General features: G+C 38.1%; 1 protein-coding gene across 23 annotated transcripts in view; it reads right to left on the reverse strand.

The window, feature by feature from the left end:
- ADGRL2 (adhesion G protein-coupled receptor L2) overlaps positions 1–24,236 on the reverse strand; it is a 1,061,651-nt gene that overhangs the window by 238,763 nt on the left and 798,652 nt on the right. For 15 of the 23 annotated variants that reach the window (XM_044073413.1, XM_044073427.1, XM_044073415.1 and 12 more), the window contains 4 exons: positions 22,660–22,763; positions 18,705–18,890; positions 18,300–18,338; positions 165–348 (listed from right to left, as the gene is read on the reverse strand). In XM_044073413.1, coding sequence (XP_043929348.1) covers positions 165–348; positions 18,300–18,338; positions 18,705–18,890; positions 22,660–22,763 — 513 coding nt within the window. The remainder of the gene's footprint in view (positions 1–164; positions 349–18,299; positions 18,339–18,704; positions 18,891–22,659; positions 22,764–24,236) is intronic. The other 8 variants (XM_044073432.1, XM_044073424.1, XM_044073431.1 and 5 more) reach the window with 1 other exon arrangement.

The following is a 24,236-nucleotide window of genomic DNA, read 5'->3' on the forward strand; positions in this document are numbered from 1 at the left end:
TAATATGTTCTGTACAGTTCTAAACTTCTCAGGGAAAACATACTGAAAAGAGAAAAAGCACCATTATTTCCTATTCTTTTTACAGATCAGCACATCTGCGCTTGTTCAAGATGTCAAGTTCTATACACACTAACATTATGATAATCATACAGCACACTACTTACTTATATTGTCTGTGGGCACTGTGACTCGACTGGGCTCTTTCAGATTATCAGCAAGGACAAAGGCACCTTCTTCTAAGGTATCAAGTAACATTGTTGCTGTATGTGTTTGCTCTGTTGAATTCATGTCTTTCCAGGACTGTAGAGCTTCTAGCCTCAGCAGGTTGCCAACTGTATCAATGATTGCCTGCAGATATCCAAAAAAGAAAACACCATTAGCAGTATGCTGGTTTTGGGATCTAAAAAGATTTTTCAATAACACAGTGTGACAACTATGGCAAAGCATTAAATGTTTCTTTCACACACTGATACCACAGCATACCAGCAAACCACAGGCACTGTGAGCAACTGCTCTTTAAGTAGATATATCCATGTGCTTCAACTAATTCATAAACTGGCACAGTCTAGAAATATAATTTAATCAAAACACTATGTTAACTTTCTGAAAACAGCAAAATTATATGTTTTGTGCTCACACTGCCTAACTGCAAGAATCTTGCTGACAACCAAACGTAGGTCTTTGACTCACAAAATGGCATTCTGTTTTTAAACAAAGAATGCACATTTCCACTTATTCAACACACAAAAAACAAAGAAACAAAAAAAAAACCTGCTGAACACAGCTTAGCACACATTGAATACATCACTGATTATAATAAACTAAGAAAATATCAATAACATTTGAAACGAGGGTGACTGAAATGGATTTAGTTAATCTGAAATATAAATGCAAATTAAATGTTGCTTCCAATAAAGTGGGGAGCAACTGCAAGTATCGATTCACATTAATTTATGAAACATTTGCTTACCAAGGTATCAACCAAGAAAATATGCAAATTATGTTAAGGATTGTTTCCTGATGTGTCATACAGAAAAGGAAAAAGAAAAATTAAACAGATCAACACAATTCTTTCACTGAAAAACAAAGTATCAAATAACTACAAAACAGAAGACATTAAATGATTCAAGCAGGGCCGTGTGGGAAGCATGTCCTGCCTAGCCTTAAAGTTATGTTGGGGAAGTCAGGGAGAAGATCTTAAAGCAAAAGCTGACTGCATTCCTACAGTAAAACAATCTCTAAGACAACCAACACAGGTTCATGGACAGGAGGAGGTGTCAAACTATTTTTGTGATGTGTTTACTGGCAAATTTGACAGGGGAGTACCAGAAGACATAGTCTTCCTTGATTTGAGTAGCATCTTTGACTCAGTTCAATTTAGTTGGCTGACAGGGAAACAGCAAGACTTGGAAAGGACCAATACACAAATAACTGAACTATGGCACTGCTGAAGGGTAAGTAACAGAAAGTTTCGGTGAAAGGCATATTGTTGGGAAAACTGCAAATGACAAGTGGAGTACTGGAGAAGTTGGTCATGTGTCCATTATGCTACAATACAAATATATGTAGGCAATTCAGAAAATCTCATGGAATAAGGAAGAGATTCAGCCTATTTGCGAATGACCAAGCAGTACAGGAGATCTACTGAAGAACTTAAAAAGGCTGTTACAAGTGTTGGAAAGATGGGAGCTGTGTTCAGTGTGGAAAAAATACAAAGTACTACAGATGGGATACCACAAACACAAACCTGGTGTGAATTATCAGCTGTAAACTTCAAACCCCATACAGTAAAACAACTCCTGCCATCTCCCACTCCTCACACACTTCTGTGCTAGCTGAGATCAGCAGAAATTTTGTCAGAGAATCCAGCAGCACACTGGCTGGATTCCCTAGGACTTCAGCTGGTAGCATCTCTGGGTCTATGCCTTACTTTACCTCTCCCTTTTCCGGTTTCTATCCACTCTTCTTTCTTGTTCTGGTCTAGCTCACTCTCAGTCTGGCACCTTTCACTTCATTTCGTTCTTGAAGGTCAAGGTACAACATTTGTTCAGTTCTCGTACTTCTACCCTATCTTCTATGATCTACCACACATTTCTTATTCATCCTGGTCAAATCTGTTACTTACTACCTCATTTCAGCATTTTACCTAAAAATACCTCATTCCCTTCCTGGCAACATGTGCCAAGTACATTTTCATTTATGCCTTTGCTCCCTTCACTGACTTTACTACCCTTTTTTTTTGCTTCATTGTAATCTCACTTTTTCTCATCACCACCATCTCTTATAAGCCAAGTTCTGCCATAATCACTAAGTTCAAATTAATCTACTATGTGAGTCAACTTTCTTTCCTTTTGCCTTCTCCTTTAACATTTGCTCAAAGCCCAGTGTAGTCTATCCATGAATCCTTCCCATGGCTTGGTAAACCCCTCAGTTTGTCTCCAGTCTCTTAACTTGTACCTGACCTTTTCTCCCAGCTTAGCATAATCCATACTCCTAAAATCCAACATCATGTTTTTTCTCCTTTGCTTCCAAACTTCCCTTGAGCCTAAACCCCACCATGAGATGATTACTGCTGAGTAACACTTCCCACCACCTGCATTACTCAGTCTCCTCCATCTCAGTTAGCAAAACGTAGAATTCAATTCTTTCAAATACAATCACACACAACCTTTCTAGACCTCTCATTATTCAAGAACTCAGCCAACCACTTCTCCCTCGTTCCCTCACTATCTGAACATCATAGCCTGCTCTTGGCAGGTTAAAATATATTATAAATAAAACCCACCTACCAAACTGTTCCATTCTCACATCCCTCTCCTCCCTTGACATATCTGGGAGTTGAAGCACTGTATTAGGACACCAGCATCCTTCATTCCTTAATCAACCTTAACCAAAAAGGCAATTCCCCTTGGTTTTAGTATTGCATCACCCTATTCATGAGGTGTTCTTCCTACTTTTCATAATTCCCACATCTTATACCATCTCTTAAGTACATCAACACTACTAACAATCTCCTTCTCTGTAATTTCTAATGTACTTACACTTTAACAGATGAATATCTCAGCCATTCATATCACTGTCCATTATTTTGATGTTAATAGTGACACAAGGAATGTCCACTATCACCCTAAGTATCACTCACCCCATCTTCCTCTCAAGTCTCAGTGCACTTCATAGTAATACTACCTGCTCATTGCTTTCATTCACTATTTTTGTTTCCATGCAGGAATATCCATGTGCTTCACCTAATTCATAAACTAGCATGGTCCAAGTGTCATTCTTTCTCTACCTATCTCTAGAGTACCTGTTCTTGTCTCATGACTCTATGACATCACCTTCCCATTCCCATCTTAGTTTAATGGTACAAATGTGAGATACATACCTTCCCTCAATATTATAAGTACTGCTCTCCATTTTGGGCATAGATGGACCCTGACACTGATACAGAATTGGCCTGATTGTTGTGTCCCATCCCCCTACCTTTCACAATTCATTCTACTTTGTTCACTGCAGCAGCCAGTGGTCACACACCCCCAATACTTCCCTTCTTAGCATGTTGGCTATTGCTTAAGGCCTCCAACCTTCCCTGGCCCTGCACACTTCACATTAACTGTCTCCTTTGAGTGGTCCTCAATAGCAATGTGTGTCACAGCATTTGGCCATACCTTCCACAGATGAACACCTTAGGCACCTCTTCCCATGACTTTCTAAGTCACAGAACTGGCTTCATTATAAACCTCTTGCCAAAGATCTTAATTTCTTTAGTCATTTATTCTCCCAACACTAAAACCTTCTGCTCTGTCAACACAATGGTCCCCATTTCCAGCCTAAGCTTTTTCCCCCATAATTGCTCCTCTTACTAAACAACCTTTCATATGTCAGGTGCAATGCTCCTTGTCTTTGCTTCTAACCTTTCTGCTCCCCCATGACAGCCCATTCCTCTTTTCTATCACCCTCTTCCTCTCTTGTCATCCTGCTTTGTCTCATAATCTTGTAGTTTTTCCCCTCTATTTAGTTACACTTTGTTGACCAGGTTAGTCCTACTAGGTCAAAGGCCACTTTTCAGGGGCAATCCAAAGTAGTGTTCATACTGGCTAAAGGAAAATTGTCTAGGGCACCAGGGAACTCGCCCTTCTCTTTTAAAAACAGGTGCTGTGGAATCTCTTACACTCATCTGAGCTATCATCAAATCAAGCAGATGTGGCCTCAGTTTAATTCTTGCTATATTTCCTGTGGAAATACAACTTAACAAAGACACTCTGTTAACATTCAGAAAACAGCAAAGCTATGTGTTTTTGCTCACATGGTATAACTGTGAGAATGTTCTGCCTCTTCTGCTTTGTCTATACAGGAAGCACCACTTTCTTGCCCTGCATCCTAAAACTCTCTATCTTTCTTTACCTGGATCACACCTGTTGCCCTGCCCTAGTTCTAGCCTGCTGTTTTCTACCTATCCTCTTGGCTGCCTCATGTCAGGATTGATTTGTGCCTCTCCATTTCTATCCATCTATCAGCTGTCTCCCCTCTACAGTCTACCGCATTCTCCCAACCTACATCTTTCCTTTCGTGATCCTGGTCCACGTTCTCCTACAGCTCTCCACTTAGGCTTGCCACCTTTCATTGTAACCAAAACCAGAATGAAGTCATCCTCCTTGTGCCATCCCTAACCCTGCCTCCACTAATTTCCTTGCAACTGTGCATATCCATATTCATTCTGTGATGTAAATGGGCCTGTCAAGAGGGGATAGAACATCTTGTTTTTGCAATCTGAGACTGAACCACATCACATTGCTGATGCTTTTCTGTAACAAAAACAAAAACAAAAAAGATAGAAAGAAAGAGGTTGAGGTTTTACAAATGCAAACATTCTGTCACGCTGTAAACAGAATAGACTTTGAACAGTGTTTTCCAGAATGACTTCTGACAACTGCTCTGACTTCTGGATATTCACAAACAAATGACAGGTGGCAACCCTATTTGTGCTTTCTACCTTTCCAGCCATCAGTCCACAACATAGTTTCAATTCCAGGTTTTTCATCACCATAACCTATCAGTGTAGCCTCCATATCATTTAACATGCTTTATATCCAGGAACCACACTAAAGATCTCAACAACAACATCGCCAGCCCACACTTATTGTACTCTATCCATTTCTCCCTCACTCTGCTCCATCCACTGATCTTATGGGGCCACTCTCTTACCCATGTAATAGCCTACCTATGCAATTCAGTTGTCCTATAGCCTACTATACCCTAATATGCTTTCAATCAGTTGCTCTAGCAAAGGAGAGCAGAAACATTTGCTGTTTAAAAGATACTTGTGATGCTTCATAAGGAATATGTTTCTTCCTGAACCATGTAATACATCTTTAACACTAAACTCAGGGTAACAGCTACTTATACATTAAAAAATGCAGGAATTCCCTGGGCATGGATTGTGCAGTTAGAAGGCATGAAAAGCTATTGGTGGGAGGACAACAGAATTTTAATTAGCAAAGAAATGGGTAAATCAAGAGTCAAAAAGTTTTCATAATGAAAATTAACCTTAAACTGTTACATTTTGAATTTCTTAACTTGTAGGACAACATACACTGCCTTCTTCCATAAGCTCATTGTTAACTATCAGGAAAACAATTTTCACCCTAGTGATTCTAAGAAATAATACAAGAAAAAGACTTTCTGTTCTGACTTTTTGGTTCAAGCAAATTTTGTGCCTGTTGCCCGAGGAACATTTGAACAACCATTTTTTTCCTGATAAGGGTGAGAACCAGTTATGAGAAGTCATCACCAGGAACCTATCAGTACTTTTCAAACAGGCTTTCTTGATTGTAATAAACATTCTCTTGATGGAGTAGAACAACCACAATATTGCTCTGATAACTCTAGTACACATATGTGTATGAATCAGCTCGGGGTACTGTGCAATGGAAAGCTTGGTGGGACACATTGTGTTTTGCCCATACAATAGGATGTCAGGCTATTCCTACCCCCTAGAATGGGAAAGTGAGTGCTGGCCACTCATTCCCAACTACACCAATCACCTCATTCAGCACCTGTGTCACAAATTAATATGTTTTGTCTGGGTCACACTCAAGGCTTCATCCATCTGCACCACAGAGATAGCAGTTTGCTTTAACGTGCTCCTTTAAAAGTTATGACAAACTGAGCCTAGCAACCAATACTAACATGGAATAAAAATGTGCTGTCAGTGCACTTAACAATTTGTGTTAATAACTGAGATAACTCCCGCTTCAGAGAAGATATACGCAGACCACAATCACAATAAAGGTAAATGCAGGACCCAGCTGAGGAGCTAAATTACAGAATTTTACAGTCAGACCTTTTAATTCTGCCAAAGAGGGTTCTGTAGTATGGAAGATTCAGAGCTCCAAAGCAGCTGCTAAGCATTAAGCCAAGCACTTCAGTAGCATACAAAGAATTATGGGAGCCTAAGTTAGATTGTTTAGCCTGTAACAACAATCACTGCTAGTAGAAATAAAACCCAAACTGCACCAAGAACAGAAACTTATGAAATGATTTCAAGAAAAAAATTTAGGGAGAAAAAAAAATGCAAACGTTTACAGAAAAAGCAACTTAGAACCATCATAAAGTATTATCTAGAGATGGCACAAAATTGTGCTAGACAATGTGATGTGGAGAAAAGCTATAAGGCGCTGTACTGAAAAAAGTATAAGAAGATGAAGAAATGCATGAAAGTGTTATACTGCTGAACAGCATGATGCTTATAACTTTTCCAGAGCTCATGACAGTCCATTCCTGTTTTCATTTCCTCCTGGATAGTTGAAACAAGCCCTTCTTGTGATCCTGCTTTGTCCCATCCTCCTGCAGCTCTCCCTCCATTTCCTACTGTATTGTATTTCCTAAGGAATTATGTTTAAATGCCCACGATGGAATGGTAATTAAACCTAATGTGCACATTTTGGAGGAGGCATGAGACAGAGATCACATGACAAAACACTGGACAAATAAAGGCAGCAAAAAATGAGAGAGAACTGGGACAAACTAAGGAAGTAACTTGACAAAACTATCTTTTTTAAGGATAAGTTAATGGGAACGCAGAACAGGTGCTCAACAGTGCTAACTATGGCAAGCAAAAACTCCACTTCTAAGATATCAAATAGCATTATAGCTGTATGAATCTGGACTCTCAAAGCCAAGCTTTTCCAGAAATGCAGAGTTTCGAGCCAAAGCGCTTAGAACTGAGCAATGTTAATGGCCATTGCATACTAACACTTGTGAATGGAATGTAACAGTACAGAATGAGCTTGACTAAGAACTGGCACTTTGAATGATGAGGGAATGCACATGTGAGTTGGGCATAAAGTACTGATCTGCAGCTGTTACTATACCTTCTACCACATGCCGATTTCAGATAATGAATTGCCAATACATGGTTTCAACTGTTGTTAATTTTGGTGTCTATATAAAAACAGAAACAGACCTAAACATACCTACAATATATCTGCCTCTGTTGTAGGGACTCCATTATTGTAACTGAAAGCAGGTTTACCCAAGCAAAAAAAAAGCTATTCAGGTAACATACAAGAAACATTTCATTATTCAATTCTATTAGCCAAAAAAAAATAATACTGTATATTTCTGTTATTAAGTAATGTCAAAAAATCAGAAGCAAAGCCATACTATTCAGGCTGCAGAAGAAATAAGCACTGCAGATGTTACCTACAAACTACGTGAAAATGACTGCCAGAGCCGCCTGCAGTGTGCTTTTGAGAGGGATATGTCAAATGCAGTTCATTAGCAACAATGACGCTCAGTCAGAGGTGAAACAGAAGAAAACAGAATACCCCGAGGTGCTGTACCTTTGCAGAACATGGTCTGCATTGCAATCACTAATGTAGTACAAAGACATTGAAAATAAATATGTCATTTTAACCGGCTTATTGTAAGAGGCAGAAATCTCAGCCACAGAACAAGCTGGCTGCCATGGTTTTTTTGATCATATGGTATCAAAGGCTATTCATTTTTTGTTACAGAATCTTCATCTTCAACAAGAAGCAAACAGTCACACAAAAATTCCATAACAAACTGGGCCAGGTAATCCCCATTTGACAGTTCTCATGTGAAATTAGTGACAGATGTTAGCTAAAATTATATGCACACTCTAAGAAGTTTAGAAGGTTTGTTCTGCAGGGTATGCTAAATGTGATTTTAAGATTAATGAAACAACAGACACTGCATCACTGATCATCTCCCTTACAAAAAAAAATAAATAACTAAATAAAAAAAACACTCAAGACAATTAGCTGTTTCATTGGCCTGGGATACGTGCTGTTCAGCAAAAAAGCTGTATACATGTGTCCTTTCACCATTCATTGGATGACATCATCATTTGTGACACCCACAACTGAAACAAATGAAAGCTAGCTTATGTAGTTTTTATATAAAGACCATAAAATAAAAATTGGCTTCAAGGCCAATAAAATCTATTAGGGAGGTTTAATTGTATACCACTTCCACATGAACAAAAACCACCCCCAAACAGTCAACAGAAACAGGTTTTTGTGACATTTGTGTATGTTTCTGCCAAGTCTCTAAATGTTACAGTTCCTGAATATGACTGATTTAACCAGGAGAGTCACAGAATGGTGCACAACACTGTTGCATCTTAAGCATGTACTAATATAGCAATAACCCACGCCTGGGTGTGGGTAATGCTAAATGTACCCACGGTTGGCGTGCCCGAGGGACCAAACAAAGCCAACCGTGGGTAAATTTAGCATTACCCACACCCAGAAGTGGGTTATTATTATATGACATTATTTAAGAAAAGAAACTATTACTTTTCTTAAATAATGGCATAGTATAATGCCTGTTTACTGCCCTTCCGCAGATGTCTGGCATCCGCGGCAGTTCTGATGTACTGCGCGCCTGCGCGGTACATCAGAGCGATGAGCAAAAGCAATGGAGAAAGCAAGATCTCCGTTGCTTTTTGTCTCGCTATGTTAAATGAGTTTAACATATTGCGAGACAGTTTTAAAATAAGCAACGGACATCTCCGTTGCTTATTTTAAAACTGTCTCGCTATGTTAAACTCATTTAACATAGCGAGACACTAAAAGCAACGGAGATCTTGCTTTCTCCGTTGCTTTTAAAACACTGTCTCGCTATGTTAAATGGGTTTAACATGAGACCGCACGAGATCTCCGTTGCTTATTTTAAAGCTGTCTCGCTATGTTAAACCCATTTAAAATAGCGAGACAGTGTTTTAAAGCGAGTTATACTAATGGAAAAAAGTCCGGGCGACCGGACCTTTTTCCATTAGTATAACTCGATTTACAACGGGCACGCTGGCCAATCAGCGTGCACGTTTTGGGGGGGGTCACGGTATAATAAGGTTCTTTCTACATGCTGAAAAAATGTTTATTTACTTACTGTTTGTGTTGTTTCAATTTACTTCACTAGGCATGACCTATTTTCAGGGGAGACCCTAGGTAATATTTACCCTACTCTTTTTCAGTAAGTGCTATATGATCTTTATATGTATCTGAGTTGCCTTCAACTGAGGCAAATTGGGCACCTTAGAAGTGCAACAATCCCTACCTATTACGCTGCACTTTATATTGGTAGCCAGTGGTGGAACATGAATCTTAGCACCTGTTGTTGGGCTGAAACATCAGGCTTTCTAACCTTCCCAGCATAAAATGTGATGCTTTAAACAAGCAGAGTTATTAATCTGTATTTTTAAAATTTCTGATACAGATTTAGTATACAATTGGGAGAAAAAAAAAGGTTAACTGAAAATTTGAGTCAGAAAGTGAAAAAATAATCCAGTATATCTTTATCTTCTGTACATACAGTACTAATGCATTATTAACAAAGATATACTATTGTTTTGTAATTTGTTTTACAGTAAAATGATCTAATGGAGAATGTGATAGTGACATGATTTTTCTTAATTCATCTTGATCACAAAATACATAATTTCTATCATATCACACGGTTTAGATGACAAAAAGGCAGGCAGCTTGGTTTCTGCATCACTTACAGTGCTATGAGTCACTAACAACTTAAACTCTCTGGAAACAGAGTCAGTGCTTCATTGGTTATTGAATTACTCTGTTTTCTACTAATTGTACATTACTAAAAGGCAAATCAAGGTGCACTTAAAATTTTAATTTAATGTAGCTAAATTGCAGGGTTTTGTTAGAAACTGAAAGTTGTAGGTCTAACAAGTTTATATGCCACTCCTGCACTTTCTTAATTAGATGTCATGCTCAATGGCTTTGTTCAACTGTCTGCAGCTGACAACTAAAACTTCATGCATCTGGTAAGATAGTCTGAATCACCATCTAATATTTTAAACCTCCTTTAATTTTATACAGTTCTTACGGAGGACAGCAATACTTCACTCACTAAAATAAGAGAGAGTTACTAGTCAACATTGTATCCTGCATAAATGATCCACGTTCTTCATATAAAGATTTTTCCAACAGCTAACTCTTTGAAAACAGTCTCACTTAAGCTGCTGTTGTTTTTTTATAGTATGTTACAGATGTCAATAAGACACAGTTTCATGCTGCGAAATTATAGTCACTACAGAAATAATGTGGGTTTCCTTGTTTCATTCAGACTAAGACATTCCCATTCAAAATTATACAAAATGCAAACAACATGGAAAAAAGACATTGGGACCCTCGTGAACTGTGGCAAGAAAACAATGAAATTAAGAAAGAGCTACTGAAGAATTTTTGGAACTGAACTACACCTAGCTGACAAAAAGTAAAAACTTGGTGAAAGAAAGAAAAAAATAGGATAAAATTAGCTAATGTGCAAAGTAGAAGGCAGTAGAAGGTAGAGATGCTTTTTAAATTAATGTCATATGTAGCATTTAACCCATGACACCCAACTTCAGTTTTAGTAAATTACAGCAAGGTTGACTTGAACAGTTTTTCTCTTTCATAATGTGGCTAATTTCCTTCGGAATCCTTGAGTTTTTCTAACACTGTTTGTAGGGGGATGGCAAACACATAAACTTACTTTACGAAATTACTAACAGTCATCTTAGTTTCATAGGTTCAGCTGTTAACCTTAAGACCCGTGTGCCTTCAAGAAGTTTGACTACTGTAACTTCCCAGATATTTTACACTTATAGTATATTTGTATGTGTGTGTGTGTGTGTGTGTGTGTGTGTGTGTGTGTGTGTGTGTGTGTGTGTGTGTGTGTGTGTGTGTGTGTATATATATATATATATATATGTATATACATACATACATATCTATATACTCACATACATATGCATATACATTTATATACACAATGTGAGTGTGTGTGTGTGTGTGTGTGTGTGTGTTTGTGTAGATACCATAGTAATATTTTTGAAAGAAGTTAATGACTGACTGCAAAGGTAAGTTTATTCCAAAATTTTGGAAGGTGTGTAATGTCACATTTTTTTCTTTTATGAACACTATATTTTATTACTAGGCTCCCCTGATCTGGAGCCATCTCCTCCAGGGAGGACACTGCCATATAGACTTTTCTAAGGACATACTTTGCAATAATACTGCATTGCACATTGACATAAAGATAAGGTAGAGGCCATCTCTAACATACTTACAACAGCTTACAAGCAGCATTACATAAAACAAAAACTACATGCAAATAGTGGAAAACATACACCTAGCAAAGGCTATATTTTCCTTTTATTTTCAGTAACAATTTTTTCAGTGTTATCTACAAGAATGCATTTTGTACTACTGCCTTGTTAGTGTTAGAGAAAACTAATGCAGAGAGTCATTCCAAGTTACAAGTGTCATATTACAATGTTAACAGTATGCCCTCTCACAGAAAAAATAAAATAAAATGTAAATAGTAAATAGTCCTATATAGTGATGCCCACATGTGCAGTGGCTTGTACAGCTAGCCTATAGTTCTGTTACTGACCTACAGCACCTGTACATAACACATTAATTCAAAGGGAATAATTTCTGTTACAGCCCCTATCACTGTAGCTTCATACACACACACACACACACACACACACACACACACACACACACACACACACACACACACACAGACAAAACAATAGAAGGGCATTAATTATACTGATGGTTTGAACTTTGAAGAAGTCCTGGTATTTTAAGGACAAAAGTGCTTAGTTTGTCGTAGTCTGTTACAGTTTTGTGCTTACATGGAAGCACATACTCATTAAAGTGTCTTCGTTTTTAATACATACAAAAATGGTCCTTTTTCCTTTCTGGACACTTGAAGGGACTGACTGGTGTACTTCATCTTCATGAAGTGACATAAGAGTCATAAACTGCATCATTTATCACAGAGTTTTCCTTCTTTTCTTGGGTACAGGGAGTGTGGCTCTACACACAAGGGGTGCAGGAGGCTTGACCCACTACAAAAAATACTTTTGAGGCATATCATTGTGTTTTGCACTTTAATATAGTGTTCTGCAAATTACAATTTTTTTTTTAATTTTTGGACTTGCTATGAAAAGTCTTGATATTTTGATAGGGTGCTGTCATTTTCCTAAGTTGAAAGATTTCTGAAATATGACTAATATTACCATCATGGAACCTGGAATTTGTGACCATGAGGCTTGAAGATGATGCCACCAATGATCTTCAGGATTCATTGAGTTCAAAAACTTCTCCAAAAGTCTATATCCCTGTTTTATCCATATTCTTCCAAGGGGAAACAGGTATGTGAACCAGAGTTCCAAATGTACAGCAAAGATCCTGCATGACTCCACTTAGCACAGTACTGAATTAATGTACTACACCTACCACAAAGCTACTCTTAAAAGGTGAAATAAATAAATAACAATACTCCTACTCAGGTTCAGTTTGGAAATGGAGGTAATATAGTGGGTGCTTTTGAGCTCTGAGTTAATACAGTTCTCCAAATGCTGCCCTAAATTCTTAAGCATTGTACAGGAAGCGGGAAAGTACTGGGAGACTTTGGGAAGGGGTTAATGCTGACAGGAAGGCAAAGGCAAAATTGAATAAAGGCAGAGGGACAGAGAAAGTGAGAGAGTCTAGCAGATATTTGAAAAATGGGAAAGCAGACTGCCCAGGTTGATTCCAAATCTTTACAAGAAAGTGGGCATAAGGACAGGATGAAGGAGTTGTTCAATTAAGTAATAAAATGGGTGGAAATTCCCCAATCAATATATAAAGCTGCACTAAATAATATTACTTAAGGGGAAAGGGGATGTAAAGGACTTGAGAAATTAAGGACCCATTTCATAATACAATTTGGATTTTATACTTGTAACAATTTTGGCACAAAAGCTAGAATAGATATTACTGAGGAAGAAGAGGTGAACTCTTTAAATGATGAAAGACATCAAACCACTGGATGGCACTGATCATAAAATGGATGGAAATTCAAGTGGAAGAATGACCTGAGGAAATGCTAATTGATGTACAGAACACACCTGACAGTACAGTGTGGGAATACTTGATGGGATTTTTGCAGTAGGAGTAGGCAAGCCAAACTGGATAAATGGGAGTCTGTGCGTGTAAAGCTGTAAGGACAGGGAGGGTGACTTCAGGAAGAAGAACAAGACAAGGGTGTCTGCTATACCTAAATTTATTTCTAATTGGCATACAGAGTTTGACTGAAAGGATAAGATGAATGATAGGAGGAGAGTGACACATGGAAAGCATGAGTAGTATGCATTGTTTTGTGGACAGCTGCATGGTTTTACTACAAGAAGAATTAAAGCAACTATTGTATTGGATGCCTATAAGGGGATTGGGGGGAAATTATGGCTAAAGTGTCATCTGACGAACTTAGTAGTGCTAGAGGTAAGGATACCATGGTTAGATACAGAAGATGGGTATAAGCGTTGAAGATATACAATGGACAGTGACGACAGGGAAGAATTGGGGAGGTCAAAGAGTGGATTAGAAAGGCTTTAGACTGTCAGTCAAACAAGATATTTTCATTACAGGGGAGGGTGAAGGTGGTTAAAACATTAATTCTGCCACATGTAATTCATACTAAAAACACACAAGGATAAGTCCACAGTAGCAGGGTATTACCAGAAGATGAGTGACACATTTATATTTGAAGAGGGAAAGTGAGTGAGATAGCTGGGGCAGTTAAGCAGGTAAAAAAAAACAGCAGGAGACTGGGGTATGCCAGGCAGAGCAAGATAAGTGATGATTATTAACACCACACAAACACTTACGTGGGCGCACGGAGGCATATTGGAGGATAGAAAAGGGGATGGAAAATAGGGTGGCGAAGTATATGGGAAATAGTACTGATGGTAATGAAAATGGGGTATTTGCCATTGAGATGTCTGGAGTTAGAAGGAAGAGGTGGACAGTGGAAAAGAAAGGTGTCCGAATGGTATACAGACCAGGAATAGTTACGGTTGGGAATATTTTCAAAGAAATGGATTGATGGAGTTTAAGGAATCTGCAGAACTGAGAGGGGAATATAGAATGAGAAAAAGGAGCTGGCTGGCTGCTTTATGGGAGGAGGGCTAGTGAAGTGGGCCCAAAAGTTAAACAGAAAGAGAGGTAAGGGGACAAATAGGAAGTAAAGGTGTGGAATGGAAGGAGGCCCAGTAAGGAATAACAGGCGTCATTTATAGTAGTTTATGATATGATGAGAATTGTAAGGTGATAAGAAAGTTGGAAGATAGACAGTTTATGGAAAGACAAGTAGTCAGAGAAAGTGTGGGGAGTGACAAGTGTGGCAGTGTGTAGTGTGGATGAGGATGTACAGCACAGAGATTAATTAGATGGTACAGAACACTGGTGACAGTCCGAAAGAAGGGGTGGTAGCCTGATAAATATTAGGTGTGTGGAATGGAGGATGTGGCTCACCTATATACATTGCAGGGATGTAAAGCAGTATAGGACATATGGACTGAGTTGATAAGAATTTCAGGAAGAGTGTACAGGAAAATGAGGTAAGTCATGGCCTTTTTTTAATGTGGAGTGGATGTGGCATGGGAAATAGGAGTGCAAAACAGATAAGACAGAACAAGAAGAAAATCTTAGTGGTAGGGAATTTGATTAAGAAGAAGATAGCAAAGGGATGTAATGTAGAAAGGATAGACAGGAGTAGAGAAAGCTGGGAGGATATATTGGAAAAGCTGTGGCTTGAGTCCAGGAAGACTTATAGCTTATGAGATGTGGCAATGAAACTGGGTATGAAATAAACAGCAGGGAACACACAAGTTTGGAAGGGCAAGAGAGAACAGTGATCCTGTGTTAGGAAGAGAAATAGCATCATAATTCCCCATTATGATTAAGTGATATGGTATAGGAGAGAGGTGGAGATATAGAGGAGAATAAGAAGATAGTATTAGTATATAAGGCAACTTTTTCATTTCCAAATGTCGAAAGTAAACGTGGATTGATTTTTGTATTGCTATACATTATAACTAGTGATTTGGAAAGACAAGTAAGTCTTACGACAGAGAGGAAAATGTACTCAATAATATATAAATAAGTATATATATAATACATTAGGATTCTAACTATATAATTGGTCATAATGGGAATATGGAGTTAAAATATAAACATAGTATTTAAATAAAATCAAGCTGTGAAGAGAAGGGGTTTATGCAAGAAGAAAAAAAAAAGAGTACTCTCAGAACCTGTAAATGTTACTGCTAGGTAATTACAAAAAGTATGACTCATATCTTGACACAAAGGTATAGTCAATGTCTTAATTCAAAATGTTGCATTTTAAAATGTATACTTCTGGACCTATCCCCTTAATCAGCAATCTAGCTAGTACTGACTATGTATGTTATGCAAACAGAATACATTTGCACTTTGCATACATTTCAAATTACTGTCAACAAAATCAGTGTGAACAGTGGCCCAGTACTACAAGCAGTGTTGCTAAACACTACTTAGCCCCAAATGTCACGACACAATCCAAGAGCAGAGGAGTTTAAAAACTGCATTGATAGCCACTCTCAATCTAGTACAGCATTATGACAGATCAAGCTTCCACTGAGAAAGTGTACCCTAGCCATTATAACTCCAGTAACTTATTAAACAGTAGACTCTGGGGGGAAAATAAGAAATTTGAGGGAAGGAACATGTTCTGCCACAGTATCTGAAAACAAACAAACAAGCAAACAAACAAACAAACAAACCATATTTCAGGTCTCCTCCTGTTAGGCAGCTCAGGTACTGTTCACATGCTATGTCATTAGACATTCTCTATCAAAGAAATTGCCCAGACGGGATATGCCTCATTTAGCAGCAGTTTCTAAAAAACTTGGAATGGCAACAGACCATAGCATATGGTATGTATCTGTCAGCATTCACAATATACTTAAAGATGATAGTTTGATCATAATACATAAACATGTTACATTTCATCATTCAACAAAAAAATTAATAAGTGATAAGACACGTTTCACTTGTAAATGCCATTTCATGAAGTTTGCATTTTTGTCCAACAAAAATTAACAGAAATTACAATTTCCAAGCCTATCTTCTGTTGTGTCTCCTGGAAATGTTCTAGGCAACTGTGGGGTCCTTAAGGTCTAATCACTGAACTGCATATGAGAAGCAGAAATCGTGCAAAACATTTGCAAATGATTACCCCACTTTCAAAGATCAGTACCAAAGAAAGAAATGCCAGCTTTTCTTCTGCTCTTTGCTGTGTCCATGGTAGACCTTATATGTTCAAATTGTAAGGCCATTTTGATACTGCTTTTTTCATTGCTGTTCTTATGAAAACAGCCTTTCTACTTTACGGATTCAGGTTTGCAATAATCACATATGGTGTTCCTTTTTAAGCAAAGCACAATAAACCGACCTACTCACTGACTGCCCACTAGATCTACCTAAGCTTTAATATATAATGGGACTGCTAACTTGAAAACTGTACTGCAGGCAAACATATTCATCATAAACAAGCCATCACAGTTTACATGGAACTGCTCACATACTATAGCATTAATTAAACATATCATTTATGAAGTATTCAATTCCACAAGCATTTTGGTTAATTAACATGTCTTTAAAGTTATAATTCTTCCACAGCAGTAAATAAAGCAAATAACAGAAATTCACTAAAATCATTGCAGGACAAAAAAGGTAAAACCAATCAGGGTAATCAGTTAATAAATCTGATACAGGCCTTTACTCTAATGAACATTTAGTGCAATTATGAATTAAATATGCAGCATGTACCTCTGCTGAATCACCAAATTTACTTCAGTCCAGTTTACATTCTTATAATGTGTCATTAACAACATATAAAAGTAGCCAGAGCATTTTTAAAGAATTATCATTACAAATGTCATGCATTACATTAACAAAAGCATGCTGGTATGAAACACTATAGTGCACAGAAATGAATGATTGGGGCAAAGCCTGGCTGCGGCTATTGTCAGAACAAGATTCATTAGCCTAATCCATCTTAATATCCTCTTTCTGTCTGCCTTGAGAGCTGCCATGACCTTCCTGACAGGTGGAAGATGCTTTAAAGTGGCATTAAAGGCTTTTTTTTCATTAATGGGAAATGGAATAGTCAAAACGCTCCCACTGATATCTCTGCAACTATTAACTAGAGAGGGGAAAAAATTGGTCAGCTGAGGCCAGTCTGATTAGTTACTGAGAAATACAAACTTAAAACTTAAATCTAAGGTATAAATGAATCCTGAATCACAAAGGACGAAATCACTTCATCTTCAGAGTCTATGTCAGATTTTGATTTACAGTTTAAAAGCCGTTATAAAACAGGTGCTTGATTTGTTACATACTGAACATGGTACTGGTCAGAATCTAAGGTTTTGATATCATTAGTACACTAAGCACATGACAATTCTTCCATTAGCTTTTACTTGAAAAAAAAATGTAAAACTTTCTTTAAAATTACAGCTAAGTCTACGCTGCAGCTGGTTTGCTGGTAGCTGAATTACAGTAAACAGCTCATAAAAAAGACCCCAGCAAATTAAAGTAACTTGATAATATTAAATAGCTTATGGAAAAAAAAAAATCCCAAAATGTAAACCATCACCCTGCTGAGAAAAACGGGCTATCCAAATGTCATACAGCTGTTTTGCACAATCATAGCTATAAAGACAGGACTTAATTAGTTTAGATGTAGATAATTCCATCTTCGCTTAAATGGACACATTTGTCCAGGATATCTCACTGTATAATTAAGCTTGTGCAAAACAATCAACTGTACAGCTGATATGGAAACAAAAAAAAAAAAAAAAAAAAAAAAAGATCATGCGTAGATGAAAGTAAAGCAATGCAGGTAGGTAGCAAAAGCAGAGAAAAGGCAGAGTGACAGCACAGGAGACATACCTTAATGTATGCTCTGCATGTCCGCTCACGTTTTTGGAACTTTTTCATTTAGACAAAGATTAAACACAAAAAAATTCTGTTAGTTGAAAAACTAGGATTCTGCAGAAATCTGTGTAAATCCAGAGCATATAGTAACCCTTCACACTGGGTTCACAGATAATGACATTACTAAATTAAAGAATTACTTAACATTTCTAAACTTATGTGCAGAACATGTAAAATTTGGTAATATTGTGACTGTTCACTCATTTATTTACTAGTATGCAAAATTAAAAAGAAAATAAATGGTGATGAAACATGATATAAAGAAAAAGTTAAGAGTCTGGAAACAGAAAGAGAAGAATATGATTATCAAAGCTGTACAGCGTTACCAACTAATTACCAAAACAAAAATGAAGAAGTTACCTTGTTGAAACTCCGACCGGCAGTGTCCTTTTCACTTGGTCGTAGGTCCTGAAGCTGAGCATCGAGGATATCAACTAACTGTTCCATTAACCTGACAGACGAGGTCACATCACCAGCAAAAATTGGCCCTTTGGTATGCTTTGCCAGCTCATTGGCAAGATTAGCTGCATTTTCTCCACTTCTGATCTAGAATTAAAATGTACGGTATTTCAGCATGAAACCAAATCTGTTTTACCTAAATGCTTTAGATAGTACTGGATCTTGTAATTTTGTGTTCCACTTATGACACCACGATACTCAACCAATGGTCTGATCACTCTCACCACTATTGCAATTTACATTTCATAAACCAAATTCATCAATCAGATTACTCATTTATGACATCTGTCCTCATATAAACAGTATTTTCTAAATCCTTTTGTAGATGGGTACTATGTCAAGTGCTTTAGCAAAAAGTTCAGCATCAAGGCTGTGTATGTATGTATGCATATGAGTACATATATGTAAATCATTTTTGTTTACTAAGTTTCTGGTAAACCATCAGCATTTCTCAGCATTCTTTTCAATCATTAACATCAACAGTTTCTCTATATCATGCTTGGCCTGTTTGACCTCACTTTTATTAGTACCCTGGGGATCAAGGGTAATGGTGGAAAGGCAAACAGAAAGAGGTCTGTCCATTTGAAAGAGAAGCTGTCTGCCCTCCACGTGCATGTCTGGTGAGATCTAGGGCAGAACCTTTCTAGTTGTCTGTCCTGAATAGAAGTGAAAGGGTCTATACTGGAGTGTCCACAATGATGGGTGAGATTCAGGAAAATCTCTCTCTTTCACTTTCCCTCTTCTGTTTCCATTCATTTGGGTCCATAAGGTCCCTGCTCAGAGAGTCTGCTATGGTGCTGTTCTGGCCCAGGATGTAGGATGTTATGATTGTAAGTTGCATTTCTTTTTCCAAAAGCCAAATCTTTATTGTGAGACTGCAGAGGAACAAGGAATTGGAAGGGCTGCCTGACGACAGGACAACCCAGTTGTTATGACTGCAGATGCATCCATGAAGGACATCAAGGAATTGGCTCCCCCTTGCTTGTTTATATACCACGTAGCAGTGGTGTTTTCTGTGCAAGTCTGAAGTTCCTGGGTTCAGGTTGCTTTGAAAGATTTTCACAGCTAGAAAGACTGCTGGCACCTCTTTCTGGTTTATATGTAGCTGGGTGCTGTGTCACGTTGGATGATGTGCACAGTCACAACTGCTCTTGGGGGGGGGGGGGTTGATAGGGTCCTTGGATTCCCCAGGTCTAGGCCACTGATCAGGTTGCCAAATCCTAGATTGTCTTTGTCTCTCTGCTTGGGGAAGACTCACATTTTCTTATAGGAGGCAAAGGTCAAGATTTAGAAGAGTAATTCTTATTGCATCAAAGTGTGGGAAACAAACAGAAGACATTATCTGCTGAAGTGTAAAAAAAAAAAAAAAAAAAAAAAAAAACTCCTTATTCAGTAGTTCACCCTTTACTTGGTCAGAGAGTGGCTGTGTTCTCAGCCAGGTATGTCTACAACTGACAGAACTTGTAGCAGCTGCTCTACATGATGCATCTGATACACTTAGATAAGGTCTGGAAACCTGCAGTGCTGATCTAGCTCTCTTCTCTATGTTTCTCTGTAAGGTCTTGTCAGTAATGACCACCGCTTTAGTAATAATTTGCTCTTTGATGTGTCTGATGATGTTTGTAGAATTTCTTCATGGATAGGAGCCACAAAACAAAATCTTAGCCAAAATTTGAAATACTACCGCAAATTAGAATCAGTCCCTAATTTGTGGTAGCATTTCAAATTTGGCACAGATTTTGCTTTGTGTCTCCTAACCCTGAAGAAATTCTACACACATCATCAGATACATCAATCATACAAGAAATATTACAGACATTTGTGGATCATCTGAACCCACTTTGGTTTTTCGTTGGTGTTGAGTGAGAGTCTCTTGTGCTTCCTTTCATGACTTGGTTCTTGTTTTTTTTTTGGAAACCCCTGGCTATTTTTCTGTTTGAGTACTAACTTGTTCCTGTAAACACTACAAGTCCTTTAACATTTAAAATTAGCAATTAAGAGTCCTCATACAGAGTGTAGCAGATATATGTGTCTTTTGTCAAATCTAACAATATAGCAGATACACGTGTCTTTGGTCAAATCTCTCAAATTCATTATTTATGAAGAAAAAAAAAAAAAATTTTTCTTCTGTAATTAGATAAAGGGTGTCTGGCTGCACCCTTAAGGGCACCTTTGGTGGTTGAGTAGACACTACTGAAGTACTAGCTTGCGGATTCCTGCAAAGGTACTTGTGAGTGTCAAGCATTCTGTAGAAACAATCTGGTTTCCTTGGGACAGGTGGCAAAGAATCAGGGTGCAGAGAGACACTGGGGGACAAACAGAATTCATTCACAGCTTTCATTTGTTTTCTCATTTTGTTAAATTTCTCAAACACTGTGCAGTATGGCCAGAAAGGAACTCCTTATCCAGTGGAGCATGGGGATGACAGACTTAGAAGCTGTCTGTAATGGGTTTCAGCCCAAGAAAATTCTTTGCTCTCCCAGTTATAGGCCTCCTTCATCTTATACAAGGTATCCTTGAAGGAAAAATCCTTAGTGGGAGAAAAAGAAGAGAGGGTATCATCAGAGTCAGAGTCAGGGTAGGAATGAGGGGGGAGGTGCTCAGAAAGTACAGTTATGTACACTTACCATAAATGTAAGTTCCGATGCAGAAATCCCAAGACTCTGGTATTCAGGCCGGCTGAGGGCTACCTGCGGGCAGATAACCCAAATGAGATGACTGCAACAGTGAAACACGAAGAATATCATGACAACTCTTCCTCATCTTCAAATCTTGAGGATTTAGATTCCTCCTGAAAGGAAACATCCCGCTGTCTTTTACTGAGAGATACTTCAGGGGAAGACAGCTGTGGTGGTCTGATCTCCCTAGATTTCATAAAGGCCACGAATTCCTGGGCTATCTTAAGAAAGTTCTGAGCTGTCCTTCAACCTGGGCTGTAGCAGCTGAAGACTGGTAGTAGGCTGAGGCAAGCTGGCAGGTCTCTTTTGTTTAGGCATCTGTTTAGAAAGGAAGGCCTCGCTACACATTCAGATGACTGCAACCTCTATCTGGTTTCCTGAAGTTTGTTCATGCACAACAGCTGAAAAAGATAAACTAACTTCTCCGGTAACCAACACTCGAGCATCAGAAGCTGAAGACTGTGGGGCAGCTTCAGACCCATCTGATGCCAGCATTGGAGGAGCCATAACTGAATGCCTAGCTGCCATGACAGCCACCCAAGGGGTTGTGCCAGAAGACTTGGGTCAAGAAGTCATCAGACCAAGGGGCTGCAAATGTGCCTCACCTCAGTCAATGGCTGGCTTGACTGCAGACACAGAAGGATCCTTATTACTTGTGTAATTCTTTTCCTTCAATTTTTTTGTCTTTATGTTTCTTGGGGAAGTACTGGCTGAAGCCAAGGTATGAGAAGCAGGAGGAGCCAGGTCTGTGGATTCCATGTAGGCTGATGTTGTAAGAAATTCTGGAAAAAAAAGAAAACAACTAATGGACTATGCATCTTATAAAATGTAGTAGTGTATCAGACTGCATGGCAATACAGACACCTCTCTTATACCCTAATGTCTAGATGTCTAGATGTCAGACCCTGGATGCAAAACTCTGGAAACTGGGCCTGTTATAGGCTTCTACATGTCGGGAAGAAGAATCAGTACTGCATCACTGCCTACAAAGAACATCAATATACATCCTTATGCTTGTAAAGCAAATATGCACATTAATGTATTAAGTAACATATGAAGATAACAATTTCTTTATTTTTAATATTTAACAAGTCAGGCATACCATATTCTAAAGGCATTTGATTATAAGCAGTACTTAGAAACAAATGAGCATCATAAAACTGATTCAATCAACCAACCTTCTGGGCAAGTTGATTCACCCAGTGCGAGGTACAGTTACTGAGGTCTGGTCCCTTAGGGTTCCAGGTTCCAGTGGCAATCATGCAGACAAATGAAGCAGTACCTGTAACCAGTGAAAAACACAACCGTTTACAGCTAGTCTTGTAAAAACTTCACAGTACTACGTTTCACTGTGTTTACCTTAGCAGCATGCATCTTTAGACTTTACTTTTAGTAAGTCAGTTTGATGCTACATTTTATTTTTAACTTACCTTTAAAATCTTTGTCACAAGGTTTTGTCCTGATATGCCTAACTCCCTACAAGCAAAGACAAATCTACAGTGCATGCTAAATGCAGTAGACTCCCTTTTATCCGGTCTTGCTGGGACCGGAACTTAGGCTGGAAAAACGAATGACTGGTTAATCAGAAAAAAGCATACAAAATAGCATTTATAAGTCAGAAAATCAGAAAGCATTTATAGGTCAAAAACAAACTTGCAATACAAGTTTGTTTTTGTTTCAATATTTTAACATTTTAAGATTAAAATGATAAGCCCAGGTGTTCTGAAGTGTCCGGAGGAGACAGAAGTGGTGTTCTTTTCTATCGTCTGTTGCTATGACAGAAATGTGACTGCTGGTTAAAAGGATACTGGATAAGAGGGAGTCTATTGTGATGTTACAAAAAAAAAAAAAACAGCTGGTGCAATGGTTCAGTGACTCCATCATGACATATTAACAAGGCAAGGATACTTAGCACTGTTCACAATTAAACACATTTTAGAAAACTAAAACCACGCATAGCAAATACAGAAAAATTATGCAGCTTTACCATACAGCATATCTAGTTTAGAAGAGAAATGCACACGTGCAAATCCTCTTCTCTAAACCTTATTCTTTATCTCACACTTAGTCAAAAAAGGCAGAAAATACCTGAATGCACACAAGAATGTTTGTTTACTCAAATGATACAATACTGTTAACTTGGGAACTGATGTACTGATTTTGAGCAAACTCAGTAATGCAGATATAACACTGTTTTGCTGTTTTACAAAGTGAAAGACACCTCTGAAATAAAATACTTTAAACAAATATAATATTTCTGGTTCATATTTTTGCCATCAAGTACTATTTTTGCAGTCCTATTAAGGATGGAAGTCCTTCTTTCATGACTGTTAATAATACCCCTTGACTGAGGAACCATCTTGTTTTGCTAGTCATGAACAGCAGTAACTATGATGCACATATAAAATCTTAGCTATTAGAAGTAGGCAACATGACTGTGGATCTTCTAGGCTATACTGTTGCAGTATTACCATTTCTTGCACAATCAGGAGCTAGGATAGCTTTGAAACTTTTCATTCCTTTCACCCAGAAGCAATCAGCTCAATCAACTGACACTGGTTCACTTTAAAAGGTAGTCCCTCAGTCTTTCCTTGAGGTCTTGCTTGATGTGAGCCTTCTGACACTACAGGACACAGGAATGCTAAATCCTCTCCATATTCAGTAAAGAAGGAACAACCCCTCACCTTTATCATAGGTGAAGAAGTGAAGGGAAGGGAACTCTGGCTCAAACTTCTCAGTGAGATTTTATGAGAAG

Source organism: Protopterus annectens, chromosome 5.part1 (genome assembly GCF_019279795.1).
Source record: "Protopterus annectens isolate FY-2018-M chromosome 5.part1, PAN1.0, whole genome shotgun sequence".
NCBI classification, from domain to species: domain Eukaryota; kingdom Metazoa; phylum Chordata; order Ceratodontiformes; family Protopteridae; genus Protopterus; species Protopterus annectens.